The sequence below is a fragment of the Brassica napus genome, chromosome C3, assembly GCF_020379485.1.
Source record: "Brassica napus cultivar Da-Ae chromosome C3, Da-Ae, whole genome shotgun sequence".
NCBI classification, from domain to species: domain Eukaryota; kingdom Viridiplantae; phylum Streptophyta; class Magnoliopsida; order Brassicales; family Brassicaceae; genus Brassica; species Brassica napus.
In genome coordinates, this window is record NC_063446.1 from 40,478,873 (window position 1) to 40,495,167 (window position 16,295).

At 37.7% G+C, this 16,295-nt stretch overlaps 1 protein-coding gene across 1 annotated transcript; it reads right to left on the reverse strand.

Annotated features, from left to right (window-relative positions):
• Positions 1 to 12,356: 12,356 nt before the first annotated feature.
• LOC106422617 lies at positions 12,357 to 14,646 on the reverse strand. The gene is made up of 4 exons (XM_013863404.3): positions 14,431 to 14,646; positions 13,829 to 13,890; positions 13,077 to 13,612; positions 12,357 to 12,979 (listed from the first exon to the last, which is right to left on the reverse strand). Exons 2-4 carry the CDS (start codon positions 13,853 to 13,855, stop codon positions 12,574 to 12,576), a joined length of 969 nt encoding a protein of 322 aa, XP_013718858.2. The 5' UTR covers positions 13,856 to 13,890; positions 14,431 to 14,646; the 3' UTR covers positions 12,357 to 12,573.
• Between the last annotated feature and the right edge of the window lie 1,649 nt (positions 14,647 to 16,295).

A 16,295-nucleotide genomic window follows, 5' to 3' on the forward strand; every position in this document is an offset into this window, starting at 1 on the left:
CTTTGTTCTATGCCTTTATGCTTCTTGTGCGTTGTCTGATTATATCCGAAGCAACGGCTTCGTCAAATATTCATTTTAGCTTCATCTCGAAGATTCATTTTCCGGCCAATTTGGCAATTCACCAAACCGGTCGTGAAGTCATATGCCTCGCTCGTAAGCTCATTCCAAATGACTAAGGTCTCAAGCATCAATTTTAAGAATTTAGCTGAAAGTGTCTTGATCAGTTCCTTCGTCTTTACGAAGGTCACCCTTCGTTCAATGACCCGAAAGCATCTCCGGCGAGTTGATCGCATATATTATCATTTTCTGAAGTAGGGCTTTGAGAGTGGGAAGATTGGGGTCACTGAGAATGGACTCCCTAACGTAACGTTTGCGTTCGTAAATATCTTCTTATCAAAATTTTGAAATAATAAAAAACTCCTTCAATTTTATAAAATATTTCTGCAACGTGCATTACAACGGTTGTTTACTATATAACCATTGTTTTAAACATAGACTAGAAACGAAAAGCAAGAGCTGATAACTTAGTAACAAGTTCACCACTCTAGGTTTGAGATAACCGTAGATTAGTAAGACGTAACTGATTATCAAGAAGTCCAAAACCCGTCCGGATTGCTTTCTTCATAAGTTGGCTCGTTCGATAATTTTTTGCCTACAATTATATATATGACACATTTTGAGTATACATGCGACTACATTTTCTCTTCAATCTTGTATAATTATCATTAAGAAAAGAAAAAAACTTACCTCTGACCGATGATTTCGATCGTACTCAGCAACTCGACATAGCCTTCTGTTCTGAATATTAGATTTACGATACGCAGGAATTCTTTCCTCCTGCGAGTGGAAAAAGTTAAACAGGGTTCTTAATTGCTCAAATGGTTAGTTATACAAAGCAGAGAGAGAGAGAGGATGCTTACTTCTTGTGCATGTTTTTCATCACTTAAGAGATGAGCCCTGAAATTATCAATGCTTTTTGTATCAAATTTGCACAATTTAAAATATATTTTACCAATTAAAGTTGTTGGTGAAAACCAGGCGCCCCCAAAATTTCCTCTCAACCCTAACCTCGCGCCTCCTTTTTCCCTTGCTCCGATCGCCTCTCCAGTGCCGCTTGGCGCTGTGAGAGGGCTCTTGACGTCCCCGTCACATCCAAATCCATCTCCGACGTGAAGATCTGTTGGTGACGTGACTTTGTTTCGGTTCGTCGTCTTCACAGATGGCTTGCTTTGACTTGTCGAAGCTGAACGGGATTCGCGACGCGGTGCCTCTAGCGACTGTGCCGCCGCTTCATCTTCCTCAACACCAAAGCAAACGTTTCTTCTCCTGACGTCTGGCTCTTCTCGCTGGTGAAAGTTAATGTCACTTTGGCCTCTGCCTACAAAGGCTAATCAGGTACGTGTTGCCTAAGCTAGAGGTCTCGGGACCTCAGACTGGTTGCGATAGGGTCATATCTGTCGCCCCGTCGAGTCAAGATTAGGTGGTTAGCTACTGAGTGATGCATTAACTTATCTCCTCTCCCCTCCTTTGTTGTTGGTGTTGGCGTTGCTTGTTAGTCTGGATTGGAATTGCAGGTTTAAACGTGATGGGTTGTGGACACAACAAGAAAACACACGCTTAACGAGGAAAAAAAATCCTCGTAAATTTACGTCGAGTTTACGAGGAATTTACGTGAAAAACTAAAGTCATCGTTATTTCCTCGTAACGTAACGACAAAAGTGTTTCGTCGTAAAGTGGATGTAATTTTACGAGTATTTTACGAGGAAAAACTATTTTCTCGTAAATACGACGTAAACTTTGCGTGGTATTTACGAGGAAATAGTTTACGTGTATTTAGCGAGAAAATTTTTGAATCCACCAACTTTATAGGTGTTACACGTTTTTTTTGCCCACCTAATTAATTTTCGTCGTAAATTCATAGAAAAATTACAACTACCAGATTCGAATTTTCCTATAAATATGGATGTTTGAACATCATTTTAAACACACCAACAACAAAAAACGTGAAAGAAAAAAAATGGCTGGCTCCGGGACTATTTACGAGTTGCGGAAGTGGATGTATATGCATAGAGATGCTAACGGGAGAGTGACGAAAGAATACCTTGCGGGTCTGGAGACATTTATGCATCAAGCAGATTCAACACCGCTCGCCCAAGAAAGTGGTAAGATGTTCTGTCCTTGTCGGAAATGCAACAATTCGAAACTGGCAAACCGTGAAAATGTTTGAAAGCATTTAATAAATAGAGGTTTCACGCCAAATTACTATATCTGGTTTCAACATGGAGAAGGTTTTAATTATGTTCAGAACGAAGCTAGTAGTAGTAATAGCAATTTTCAGGAAAAAGAACCGGTTGATCATCATTTGCATAATGAACATAGTTACCATCAGGAGGAGATGGTAGATTATGATAGGGTTCATGATATGGTAGCTGATGCATTCGTAGCTCATGATGAAGATGAAGAACCTAATATAGATGCAAAAAAGTTTTACGAAATGTTAAACGCGGCGAATCAACCACTTTACAGTGGTTGTAGAGAAGGTCTCTCTAAATTGTCGTTAGCTGCTAGAATGATGAATATTAAAACTGATCACAATCTACCTGAAAGTTGCATGAACGAATGGGCGGACTTGTTTAAAGAGTATTTGCCGGAAGACAATGTGTCTGCTGATTCTTATTATGAGATTCAGAAACTGGTTTATAGTCTTGGGTTGCCTTCGGAGATGATAGATGTTTGCATCGACAACTGCATGATCTATTGGGGAGATGATGAGAAGCTAGAAGAATGTCGATTCTGCAAGAAGCCACGATTCAAGCCGCAAGGACGGGGACGTAATAGGGTACCGTACCAAAGGATGTGGTACCTACCAATTACAGACAGATTGAAAAGATTGTATCAATCAGAGCAGACTGCTGGAAAGATGAGATGGCATGCCGAGCATACTCAGACGGATGGTGAGATGACTCATCCATCAGATGCAAGAGCCTGGAAACATTTCAACAAAGTACATCCAGATTTCGCTAGCAATATCCGGAATGTGTATCTCGGATTATGCACAGATGGATTTAGTCCGTTCGGAATGTCAGGGAGACAATATTCATTGTGGCCAGTCTTTCTTACTCCATACAACCTGCCACCGGAGATGTGCATACAACAGGAGTTACTATTCTTGACCATATTAATACCTGGTCCGAACCATCCAAAAAGGTCCCTGGATGTTTTCCTACAACCACTGACAAAAGAGTTGAAGGATTTGTGGTCAACAGGGGTGAGGACGTATGACTGTTCAACGAAGACGAATTTTACGATGCGAGCGATGCTTTTGTGGACCATAAGTGATTTTCCTGCCTATGGGATGTTGTCTGTATGGACTACACATGGGAGATTAGCTTATCCATACTGTAATGGAACGACAGATGCGTTTCAACTGAAGAATGGTAGGAAGACAAGTTGGTTTGATTGTCACCGTCGATTTCTTCCCATTGGCCATCCTTACCGAAGAAACAAGAATTTGTTTAGGCACAAAAGGGTTGTGAGAGACACTCCTCCTCCATATCTAACTGGAGAACAAATTGAAGCGCAAATCGACTACTACGGAGCTAACGAAACAGTTCGTTGGGGTGGTAATTGGCATGTCCCTCGTAATATGCCAGATTCTTACGGTGTTCATCACAACTGGCACAAGAAGAGTATATTTTGGGAGTTGCCATATTGGAAGGATCTTCTTCTGCGCCACAACCTCGATGTGATGCATATAAAGAAGAATTTCTTTGAGAACATCATGAATACAATATTGAATGTCCCAGGGAAGACAAAAGACAACATAAAATCAAGGTTGGACTTGCCAGATATTTGCTCAAGAAGCGAGTTACATATTAAAAGCAATGGACAAGTTCCCGTTCCGATATTCAGATTATCTTCAGAAAAAAAGTCAGTGTTGTTCAACTGGGTGGCATCAGAAGTGAAGTTCCCCGATGGGTATGTTTCGAATCTCTCTAGATGTGTTGACATCCTTCTCATTGATCCGCATAATCACGAGTACGAAGATCTTACCGATGATGCCACAGACGAAGCTGTTGAAGACGAGTTTAATGAAAATGATGATGTTTCTAGTGATGACGAGAATGTCGATGTATCCGATTGATGTATTTGTTTTACGAATAAGATGAGGGAGTTTGTTTTATGAATAAGATAATGTGGGGTTTGTTTTATGAATAAGGTAATGCCGGGAGTTTGTTTTATAAATAAGTAAATGTGGGAATTGTGGTTTGGAATGGAAATAAAGACGAGGTTTGGAATATATGAAGTAGAAAATAAGGAATATGGGGTTTGGGGTTTCGGGTTTCAGGTTTTGGGTTTCGGGTTTCGGGTTTCGGGTTTCGGGTTTGGGGTTTCGGGTTTGGGGTTTCGGGTTTTGGATTTCGGGTTTCGGGTTTCGGGTTTGGGGTTCTAGGGATATATGAAGTAGAAAATTAAAGATGGGGTTTGGAATATATGAAGTAGAAAATTAACGATGGGGGTTTGGGTTTCGGGTTTCGGGTTTCGGGTTTGGGGTTTCTGGTTTGGGGTTTCGGGTTTCGGGTTTGGGGTTTCGGGTTTGGGGTTTTGGGTTTGGGGTTTCGGGGTTGGGGTTTCGGGTTTCGGGTTTCAGATTCTAGGGATTTAAACATAACACTCGTTAATTCCACGTAAGCACAAATCGTCGTAAAGTCCTCGTAAGGTGAAATCGTCGTAAATACCACGTAGGATGAAATCGTCGTAAACCACGTAGGATGAAATCGTCGTAAAAACCACGTAGGATGAAATCGTCGTAAATACCACGTAGGATGAAATCGTCGTAAAAACCACGTAAGACAACGAGGAAATAACGACGAAACCTAAAAATAAAGATGGGGTTTGGAATATATGAAGTAGAAAATAAGGAATATGGGGTTTGGGGTTTGGGGTTTGGGGTTTCGGGTTTTGGGTTTCGGGTTTGGGGTTTCGGGTTTGGGGTTTCGGGTTTGGGGGTTGGGGTTTGGGGTTTCGGGTTTTGAATTTCGGGTTTCGGGTTTCGGGTTCTAGGGATATATGAAGTAGAAAATTAAAGATGGGGGTTTGGAATATATGAAGTAGAAAATTAAAGATGGGGGTTTGGGTTTCGGGTTTCGGGTTTCGGGTTTGGGGTTTGGGGTTTGGGGTTTCGGGTTTGGGGTTTGGGGTTTGGGGTTTTGGGTTTCGGGGTTGGGGTTTCGGGTTTCGGGTTTCGGATTCTAGGGATTTAAACATAACACTCGTTAATTCCACGTAAGCACAAATCGTCGTAAAGTCCTCGTAGGGTGAAATCGTCGTAAATACCACGTAGGATGAAATCGTCGTAAATACCACGTAAAAGGATTTAAACAAAACACTCGTTAATTCCACGTAAGCAGAAATCGTCGTAAAGACCACGTAAAAGGATTTAAACATAAAACTCGTTAATTCCACGTAAGTACAAATCGTCGTAAATATCTCGTAGTGTAAAAACTAGAAAAAAAAGGAAAAGGAGAGAAATACCAGATTAACATGTGGCAAGACTTCCAGCAATTATAATACGTAAGTCTCGCCCACATGAATTCTAATATCTTCTCCTTTTCCTATTTTTTTCAAATATTTATAATTTGAATAGGATTTTGCTGAGGAATGTGATTTGAGAGTTGAAGGAGTGATTTGAGAGTTTGTGTGTGGTTTGAGAATGAGAGTTGTGGGTATATTTATAGGAAAGCAAGCGTCGTTAATTCCTCGTAAGCTAGATCGTCGTTAATACCTCGTATAAAAAAACACGGGCCTTTGTGATTCCTCGCAATTTCCTCTTAAAAAAAAACACGGGCCTTTGTAACTGCTCGCTATTTCGTCGGAAACTTACGAGGAATTTGCGACGATATGTAATCTTATATATACACCCGAGCGCTCACTCTTTCTTTCCTCTCTACTTCCTCTCCATTTCGTAGCAATGGTAAGCCTCTCTGATTCCTCTCTAATTTGGTTAGTTTAGGATATATTAGGTGGTTAGTATAGGGAATTTAGATAGGTTTGCGGATTTTATGTTATTTAGTGTTGATTAGATGGATAATGTTGGGAAATATATTGTTGATGTTAATTTTAAAAATTTCATTTTTTTCCCAGGTTCGAAAAGGAAGACTTACTGCCCATTACAGAGAGATCTTCGGTGAGCTGGGTAGTCGTTTAGACCCGGCCTCTTCTTCCGCTCCCGGTTCTTCGGGTCAGGAGACTGTCCCCGAGACTCAGTACACTCAGAGAGTCTCTGGGTCTACTTCTTCCAGTGCACCATCGGCTCTTCATGTGCCTCCTCCGATGCCTCCTCCTGTGCCTCCTCCGATGGCACCTCCGATGGTCGCCGATATTCATCCTGATTTGATGGTGCCTCCGAGTGCTCCTTACTCGCAGTACACTGTAGAGGACATTCTCAGTCTGCCAGGCAGAGAAGGTTTACCAGTCATCGACCCAGACCGACCGGACGGAACTTTGTGGTATGTTGCATTAATTTTTTTTTAATTCGTTTAAATTTCTTTTATAACATTAAAAAATAATTTATATTTTAAATTTGTATTTTCCAGGTGGGGGGTTGACGGATGTCTTGCATCAGACGTAACCGATACGATCAAGGGTTACTTTTCCATGCCACATCCAAACTGGAGTAAGACGCCTCACTACGTCAGAAAGACGTGGTTCAAAATTTACGCTGTAAGTTTCTATTAATTAATTATATATACTCTAATTTTTTCATGATTTATATATATACTTTCTAAAAAACTAATTGTTAATTTATTTTTTCCAACAGCAAAAATATAATTGGGCCTTGGGGATCACTGAGAGGGTGAGGAAGAAGTTTAACGCGAAGGCGAAAGCTCGCTTGTTGGACACGGTCTCCAACTGGAAGGGTGACTGGATCGTGAAGGGGTATGAGCGTGGCAAACCCGCTGAGCTCACTACGGATGTGTGGGATGACCTCATCCGTTATTGGCGCCTTCCTGATTCCATTAGAATCGCCCAGGCTTGCTCTAACTCCCGTAACACGGTCGATGAGCACGGAAACGGGCCGATGCTTCACACTACGGGCCAAAAACCCCACGCCGGTGTCCGTTTGGAAATGGTAATTAAATATTTTATTAAATAATTTTTTTAATATATATTAATTTATTCTAACTTTCTTAAATGTTTTTTAGGCCAAAGAGACGGGACATCTCCCGTCTCTTATGGAACTTTACGAGAGGACCCACAAGAACAAGGCGGGCGTATTTGTAGATGGCAAGTCCGAGCAAATCTACAACGACGTAGTTGCTCGGGTTGAAGACCGCCAGACTCAGCTGACCCAGCAGTCTACCGACGGATTACCCGTCACCTTATCCACACTTGAAGTGGATAAGATTTACGAGGAGGTAAATTTTCAAAAAAATTAATTTTTTATTATTCATTTAATTTAACTTTAAATTTTTACTTACAATATTTATTTTTTGTTTTTAAGGTTGTCCCTAAAAAAAAGGGACGGACGTTGGGTATTGGTTCCGTCAACGATGTTCCGAGAGCGACATCGTCTTATGGTCAGCGACGGGATGATGAACTCACTGAGCTGCGTAGAGAGTCCGCTCAGCTGCGTAACGAGTTGACCGCGACAAAATCTCGTATGGGTGGAGTCGAGGGCTTCTTGGACGTTATTGCGGCCACAAATCCGGAATGGGAGTCCATGTTGAGGAACATGCGACAACAACATCCATTCAAGGCGAGTCATCCGACGTACATAACGAGGCGGGTTGTTGTATTATATAAATTCAAAACTTATTTATATATAAAATATTTTCATATTGATTTATTTTTATTTTAAATTTTAATTTATTATTAAATTAAATAATTTTAATTATTTTTTAATTATATTTTTAAATTCTGTAAAATAATAAAAACGAAGTAAATTCGTAGCTAATGTACGACCTCTTTAAGTGCAAACCTTACGTGGAAATGACGAGAAATACTCAACGAGTATTTTACGAGGAACCATTTACGAGGAAATAACGAGTAAAGATTTACGAGTATTTTACGAGGAAACCCTTTCGTGGTTGTTACTATTTTGCGAGGAAACTTTTTCAAGGTATTTACGTGTAGATTACGAGGAACTCGTTTCGAGGTATTTACGAGGATATATAGCGACGTCCTTACGTGGAATATAGACGTGGTCTTTACGACGAATTGCTCTACTTCGTCTTTACGACGAAATATATTCCTCGCTAAGTTACGACGAATTAGCGAGGAAATATGTGTTACGACAGACGAGTAACGAGCAAACGCGCTTCCTCGCTAATTCGTCGTAAAGCCTCTTTTACGACGAAATAACGAGGAAAATCGCCCTCGTTAAGATTATGTTTTCTTGTAGTGGGAGGCTCTTTGTTTTCTTGGAGCTCGGAGTAATATTTTGTAGTTGGAGGAGGTAGTAAGACTCGGGAGGTGGTGATGCTGCCCCTTTCTCTGTACCGACTTAGAGGGCGAGTGCGGTCGAGTTGGTTGAGCGCTATTAAGCACCCGTGGTGTGTGTTGTCCCGTCTGTTGCTGGAATCCAGGTTTAGTTCTTTCCCAGCCCGGACCTAGAGGACAGTCCTTGAGCGGGTCTGTTTCTGATCCTCGGAGAAAAGCAATTTGTGCAGGCAGCCATGGAATCCACTTCCCACTAGCATCGTGTTCTTCGTGTTCTAGTTTCTTGGATCTCTCCTTTCATGCTTGTCTCGGCTAAATCTTCCGTCCGGTTACTACCAGTTTGTATCGATATTTGATGTCTTGTTCGCTCCAAAGCAGAACGGTTTCAAGTTCGATTGATTCTGCTTCCATGTTCTTACCTTTTTTTTGCCATGGAAGTATGTTTTTTAGAGGTCTTATAGTTTGTTTATCACATATTGTAAGCTTCAACAATTCATTTATGAAATGATATTTACCATTTAGCAAAAAAAAAAAAAAAAAAAAAAAATTTGCACAATTTGCAATAAAACATTGCGGTAGATTCACTGCTTTCACTTTCTTTTTTTGCTTACCGAGTATCCTGGCCCCACCGAGGTGGTCCAGACTAGAGACCGAAGTGAGCATGGACGCTGCCAGGGCGTCACCATGTGGCTGACCGTGTAACGGTCTTCGGTCTCGGATGCTGCAGCCCACATGTAAATTCCGCAGTGGCCAAGGCTCGAACCCAGGGGCGGACACTCCAGCTGGAGCTCCTATACCACTAGACCAAAACAACTTGGTTACTGCTTTCACTTTCACTGCTGCACTTCTGAAGAAGTGGTCTTCTTTTCTCTGAACCTGCAAGTAAGCTTTCTCAGAGCCACTCTGCAGAAGTGAGCAGGAATGACATTTTGTAAGGCCTAATGGAATAAGCCAGAAAAAAGTTGTAATTATTCTCTTGTAGCAGCGCGACAAGAAGACTTGAAATGATCCACACTATCCGATATGACCATCATTATAGCAGCTGTTTGAGGAGGATTATCATAATGCCATCGACTCAAATCTCTAGTCATACCCACGTATTCGACACGTGTATCATGAATCAATAAAAGCATTTCAGTTAGGGTAGAAATATGTAACGCCAAAAAAAAAAAAAATCACAGGACTAACCGGGAACGGTATGTACAACATCGACACCAGTGGAAGAGAGAGCTTGTAGGGGAGTATGTTTATGGTAGCCATAGGCAGTGATGGAGACAGGACCAGAGTAACCTATATCCTTGAATGCCGCTTCTATACTCGGACGGACCTGACGAGCATCATAACCTTCGGGTATCGGACAGTCAAACATGTCCCACAACACCTGTATTTTAGCTGTCGCAAATTCAGGCGTCGCCTTGTAGTTTCTTCCCCAATCCTCCGTGTAACGTCGGACCTTCTCGAACCCAGGGTTTACATCCTCCTACGAGTGGTAATATATAGTTAGATAAAAGCATTGATACACGTAAAGAGAAAAGAGAATGCTTACTTCCCGTGCATGCTTATAACTCGAGAGATGCTTCCTGAATTTCTCAGGGCTCTGGCTATCGAAATTGCACGATTTGCAATAAAATTTGGCTCCCTGAACAACAACAAGTGGTCCGCTAAGTTTATTTTTTAGTAATTTGTTCCTGCACCACTCTTCACTTGTTGAGAGGACATTATTAAGTCCTTGTGGCCTAACTGAATAAGCCAGAAAAAGGTTGTATAGCGTCCGTTGTTGTTGCCGGACCAGATCCCAGGAGAATCGACTTCCCTTGGCCACCAGATCTGATATGATCATCATTGTAGCCGGAGGAGCATTCTGACCTCTCCATTCCACCATATCCCGATACATGAGGTGGTTTTTGCTTTCTGTTTCAGTTTTTTTTTAAAAGGTTTTTAATTAGTGATATCCAAACTAATAATAAACATATTATATATATAAAGTTCCAGAGAGAGATGGATGTTAAACTAACGGATCTGGTATGTGCTACAGAGACTCCAGTGGAAAAGAGCCCTTGCAGGATGTAGCCAGGGGTTTCTGTTTGGTCACCATAGGCAGTGATAGAGACTGGACCAGAGTAGCCTTGTTCCTCGAACGCCCCTTCTAAAATCTTTCGGATCCGGCAAGAGTCATAACCCTCCGGAATCGGACAGTCCTTCATGTCCCACCACACCGCTATTTTAGCTGTCGCGTATTCAGCCGTCGCCTTCATCCTCTAAACCCTGAACTTATCTCACACAAAAGTCCTCGAGCCGGCCATACTAGGGTTTCTTTATATACACCTAACGAATGAGGGATAACTAATTATTACTACGTGTGTTTAATTTGTCCAACAAAAAAAAAAGGAAAACTAACCATAATTATAAATTGTAATATTTCTAATCTTTATAAGTTAACAACAATGCAGGTCATCCATGTCGCGAAATCAGATTCTCGCCAAAATAAGTCTCAGTAGTTTATGCATTAAGAGGTGTTCTATGGGGCTTACTGTAGACTTTGGTTTCTGAGCAATCATGGCGGTCAGAAGCTGGTTGAGAAACTCAAGTCACGCGCTGGGAGATATATTGCATTGAGAAAGACATGATGGCTTTCACTGGTTTTACCTATGGTCTCACTGATACTGAATCCGAAGAGTAATGTGGTAACTGATTACTTAATTTGTGCATCAGATCCCATGCAGTAAACTATGTCTCGGTATCTAGCAAGGAACGCTTTGACTAGATCTCAGCATGTAAAGAGCAACATTTCAATCCACGATATAACTAAATATCTCTACTTTCCTAGAGTAACATATATATTAAGACCTCCCATAATGGGGGTGTTGAAAACACTTTTCAACAGTTGAAACCATTGTATAAGGGTGTTGATAAATTTGACTTATCTATCTGACATAAACACCTGTTGTAAAGTTTAAGCGGTTGAAACTTTTTTTTTTGTGGCCCAGCGCTGCCACGGCGTGCCGCCTTCTGATTGGGCAGAAAAGGTGAGCGCGTGTACGCACCCGCTGGACTTTTTTTTTAATCTGGATAAGATTTAAATGTTGTGTTTTGATTGACTATGCAGATTTCTTTTGTTTTTTTATCCTCACCCACTAATTCAAACACATTTATCATATAATAAAACTTTTTTAAAAAATATCAAAATTCAAGATTTTTTTATCTATAAATAAAAACTATTCTCATTTCATTTGGATACAGAAAAACATCATTTTTCATTATAATAAAAAAACGTCATTTTCATTAAAATAATCAAAAAATTGGTAAATATCTTACTTAAAAAAAATAAATATGTTCTTAATTTTGATTGTTTTATTAATATAGATTTTGGTATTATTTAAAAATTAAGTTAAGTATAATAATTCAAAATAAATATTATTAAAAGTTATGTTATTTTAGTTTTTAAGTTAATTGTAAAAAAACAAAAATATGAATTAAGAGTTGTGGGGTAGGGTGTTGAATTTTTTAAAATAAACCAATGTAGAGGTGATGATTGAAGTGGGTGTTGAATAAATGAGGTAGAAGAGAGAGAAGATGATGTGGAATGTTAAAAAGAAAAAAAAAAGTGTTAAATACGGAGAAGGTGTTGAAACCATTAATTAGGAAGTAGAGTTACATTGGAGCCTAAAAAATTCACAAACTAAAGCATTATAAAAGCATTATGATGAGTTCAGAGTTAGATGCAGAGAGAGAGAAGCATATTGAGTTCATGTAAAAGAACTTGGAAGCATTAATTTGAAATAAATATGATAAAAACTGAATCAAAATGAAGGCAAGGATGATCCTTCCAATAGAAACATGCCTACATAAGTGTATATAGATTTGAATGTTTTTTTTAAGCAAAAAAAAAAGTATATAGATTTGTAAACTATGAATTAGAGGGAGACCTTAATAGTATACGAACTCATTGTAGAAACTCATAAAAGGTCGCATTATACACAGATACAACAGCATAAACATGAAAAAGCCTTTCTAAAATTAAGGAATCAAAAAGGTCAAACCAAAGACAACAGAGAAAAAAAATACAGATCATAGAGATAGAGGAGAGAGACTGAGAAGTTAAAATTTGAGGGTTTTACATGTTCAAGAGCTTCAAATGAGGTTAGCCCTGTTCAGGAATCTGATAGTTCTGCAGTAATAAGGCCATATAGATTCAACAAAATCCAAGTATCTCTCAATGATCCATTCTTGGACCTGTTTCAGTTTGGTGCGTGTGAGCTCTCTGTAGTCAGTGTTCACTATTGGTCGAGTCACTAGAGCTCTCAGGTCGTCTTTAAGCTTACCATGGGAAATGTAATGGTATGCTATAATGTAATAAGATGGTAGGTTTCTTATCACTTTGGTGGTTTGGTTGAAGCAGAAAGCGTAAAGTGCACATAGTCCTTGAAACGTTTTGATATAAAAGGCGACGATCAAAGGTCCAACAATCCACAAAGGAGATGACTCCTTTGTAACTTCAGCTCCATAGATTGCGTTAACAGCAAGGAAAGCCGGAACACTGCAAAATAGTTAAAAAGAAAAGTATATTCAATACACATATAAGGAACTTGGAAAAGAAGTAGTAGAAAAAAGAAAAAAGATGCTCTCATACTTACAATAAGAGCAACGGAATCTTGATAGCTGTGTCTAAACTCCAAAACCAGGTCCAAAATCTATTGTTTGTACTCTGAAGGCTTTCTGTTTTCCGGATCTCTGTTTCAGTTTCTAGCTTCTTCGTATGTGGAACATGTTCTCCTTCCAAAGCCTCGTCAATGACTTGAATAGGTGATTGTGTGAGCAACAGTGATAACCATTTCTTGAACAGCTTCTGAATAGCAGGTTGCCCTGTGATTGAATCCTCTGTTTCCGAGGTGTATGAAACCGATGTGTTTTGTGACTTTGAAGAGCTATCCACATTATTTTCGACATCATCTGAACGGTAAGATAGTTTAACTGAGTTGTTATTAGTAGCTTTCTTCCCACGCTCACGTCCCCCAGATTCGCTAATTTGGAAGCCGCCTTTGAAAGACGTAACCCTCAAAGACTTTGCTTTCAATCGTAAATGCTTTTCTTTCCTCCCAGCAAAGTGCACCGTCGTAACCAAGCCTTTGGTCCATGTTGGTGAACTCCAAGGAAACAAGACATGTGAACTCTACAACAGATAACAACATGAAAAGAAGGCATTACAAGAGTGATACGGAAGATACAACAACACTCAAAAAATGAAAGAAATGTTAACGTGTAGACAGATTCTAGTACTGATAAAATAATTTGTTTGGAGACATGATCAATAACACAGACGCAAGAAAACACATGAAAATTAGGACTTATAATAAGATTGCATGCATAGTTGTAACTTGTAAGATACCTGCAGTTTATGAGTTACCAACACCATTGTCTCCAGCGATTCATTTACAAAAAGGTCACAACCTGTCCATCATTAACACACAAACCACTTTTAGTTCCTGTCCACCATTACACACAAATCACTTTGAGTAACTTAATCAGCTTTTGCAAACTCAAATCGGTAAATCGTAGATTCTAATTGCCTTCTCTAAGCCTAAATTACCAAACTCCAAGATTCATAGGCAAGCAACTTGCAGAAACATCAGGCCAAACTCCAACATAAGTGAAAAGGATTGTATTAGGTTAATGTAACCTCTAAAAGATAGAAATCACAAGTAGCGATCACAGAGCAACGAAGCTTAGCAGAATCCGAACCAACACGACGTCGTTTCGCCAACTCAAAACTCATAAAGAATTATCTTCATCTTCATAGCTAAACAGAAGAATTATCCAGCACCCAATTCCTCAACTCAGATAAAATTACTCTAAACTATCATCAATTTAAAGAGCCGTGATAATCCAATTGAATATATCATCATTACACAAAGACAAAGGTGCCACGAGACCTCAGAATGGGATTCAAATTAGAAGATAGTTGCGTGGAAGCTGAGTAAAAGAACCGACCTCAATCATCATGAGCTTGTTTGTCTTCTGGTTTGTTCGTAGGAATACTTAAATAAGCAGAGTTTTGTAAAAGAAAGACTGAAGAACCCTAGTGAAAAATTCGAAGCTGTGAATCAAAAACCAATGAGAAAGATTGAGAATTAAAGAGAGGGACGGAGAAGCGGATAGATGGACAAGATGGCATCCCTCAGCAAAACAAATACTATATGAGTACTGAAATTGATACTGAAATTGATGACACACTTCGAAAAAAATACGAGGGATAATTTTATTTAATATTAATTTATATTTTTGACAAAATTATTAGAATATGATAATAATTCATATATTACATTTAATATTAATATTTTTTTTTGGTAATTTTTTTTTAAATACAGTAATAGCTCCCACATCATCTATAAAATAAATATATTCATATATAACATTTCAAATTTCAAAATATTATTATTATTGTATAATTACACAATTTGTATTACTAAAGCTTTCAATTTTTTTTATAATTTTAAAAAATTTAAATATCTAATCGTAAGATATTAGTTTTTTTTTATATATTTACAAATTTTATAAATATGCAAATTAATAATATTGATATTTCTTTTTGGTAAACTTTTTTAAATATGGTAATAGCTCATACATCATTTATAAAATAAATATATTTATATATAACATTTCAAATTTTGAAATACTATTATTTTGTATAATTATACAATTCGTATTATTAAAGTTTATAAAAAAATTTACAATTTTTTAAAAATTTAAATATCTAATCGTAAGATCATTATTTTTTTATATATCTACATATTAAATATTAGTAAGAAAATAGTAAAATCTATAATATTTAATAAAATTTATTTTTAAATATATGTTAGATTTAAAAAAATATCTTACTGCACATGGTGCAGAAAAACACCTAGTTGGAAGTGATAGGAGAAGAGAAGATTGCAGGCAAAGCGGTTAATCAAAAGTTTTTTTATACCAATACCGGTTTAAGCAACGTCGTTCTGGTCAGGGAAATTCCATAAAATTACCATACTAAATTTCGTTAAGATTTTTAATACCCAAGCTTCTTTGCTACCTGTTTTAATACCCAAACTAATTATTTTGTTCATTTTAATTCACTTACTTTTAAAAATGTACTCATTTTAATACCTAAAATATGCTAATTTTAGTAATAAGTTTCAAACAAATCTCTAAAATTCAAAAACAAATCTTAAGAATAAAATTAACTAAATTTTGGATAACCTTAAACTTTTTCTAATAGTAGTTTTGGTTTTAGTTTCAAATTTAGTTTGTTTTCTAAAGTTAAAAAGTAATTTATTTATTTCATTCAAAATAATTTTTTTATATCAAAATTTTATTTAATTTTATTCTTAAAATCTAAAATAAAATTTGAAAATTTTAAGATCTAATTTATCGCTTTAGATATTTTTAAGTTTTATTTGAAAATTATTAATATTTTTGATTAAAATTAGTATAGTTGGATATTAAAATGGCACAGTTTAAAAGTAAATTTTAAAATGAGAAAAATAATTATTTTCGGTATTAAACTGGGTAGGAAGAAAGTTTGGGTATTAAAAACAATTAAAGAAATTTAGTTGGAGTATTTTTATGTAATTTTTCCAATATGTTATTTTTTTAATTTAGCGGTTCATGTTATCGATCTAATCTGAAACTAATTTTGACAATACATAAAATTTTGAACTTGGAAACAAATGGTTGATATTTAAAAAAAATACTAGATTTTGACCCGTGCGTGTATTTTTTAAAAATATGATGCTATTTGTTTTTTATGCCACTGTTTAGGGTTGGGCAAAAAACTCTAATTCGAAGAATCGAACCGATCCCAATCCGAATAAGTAGTACCA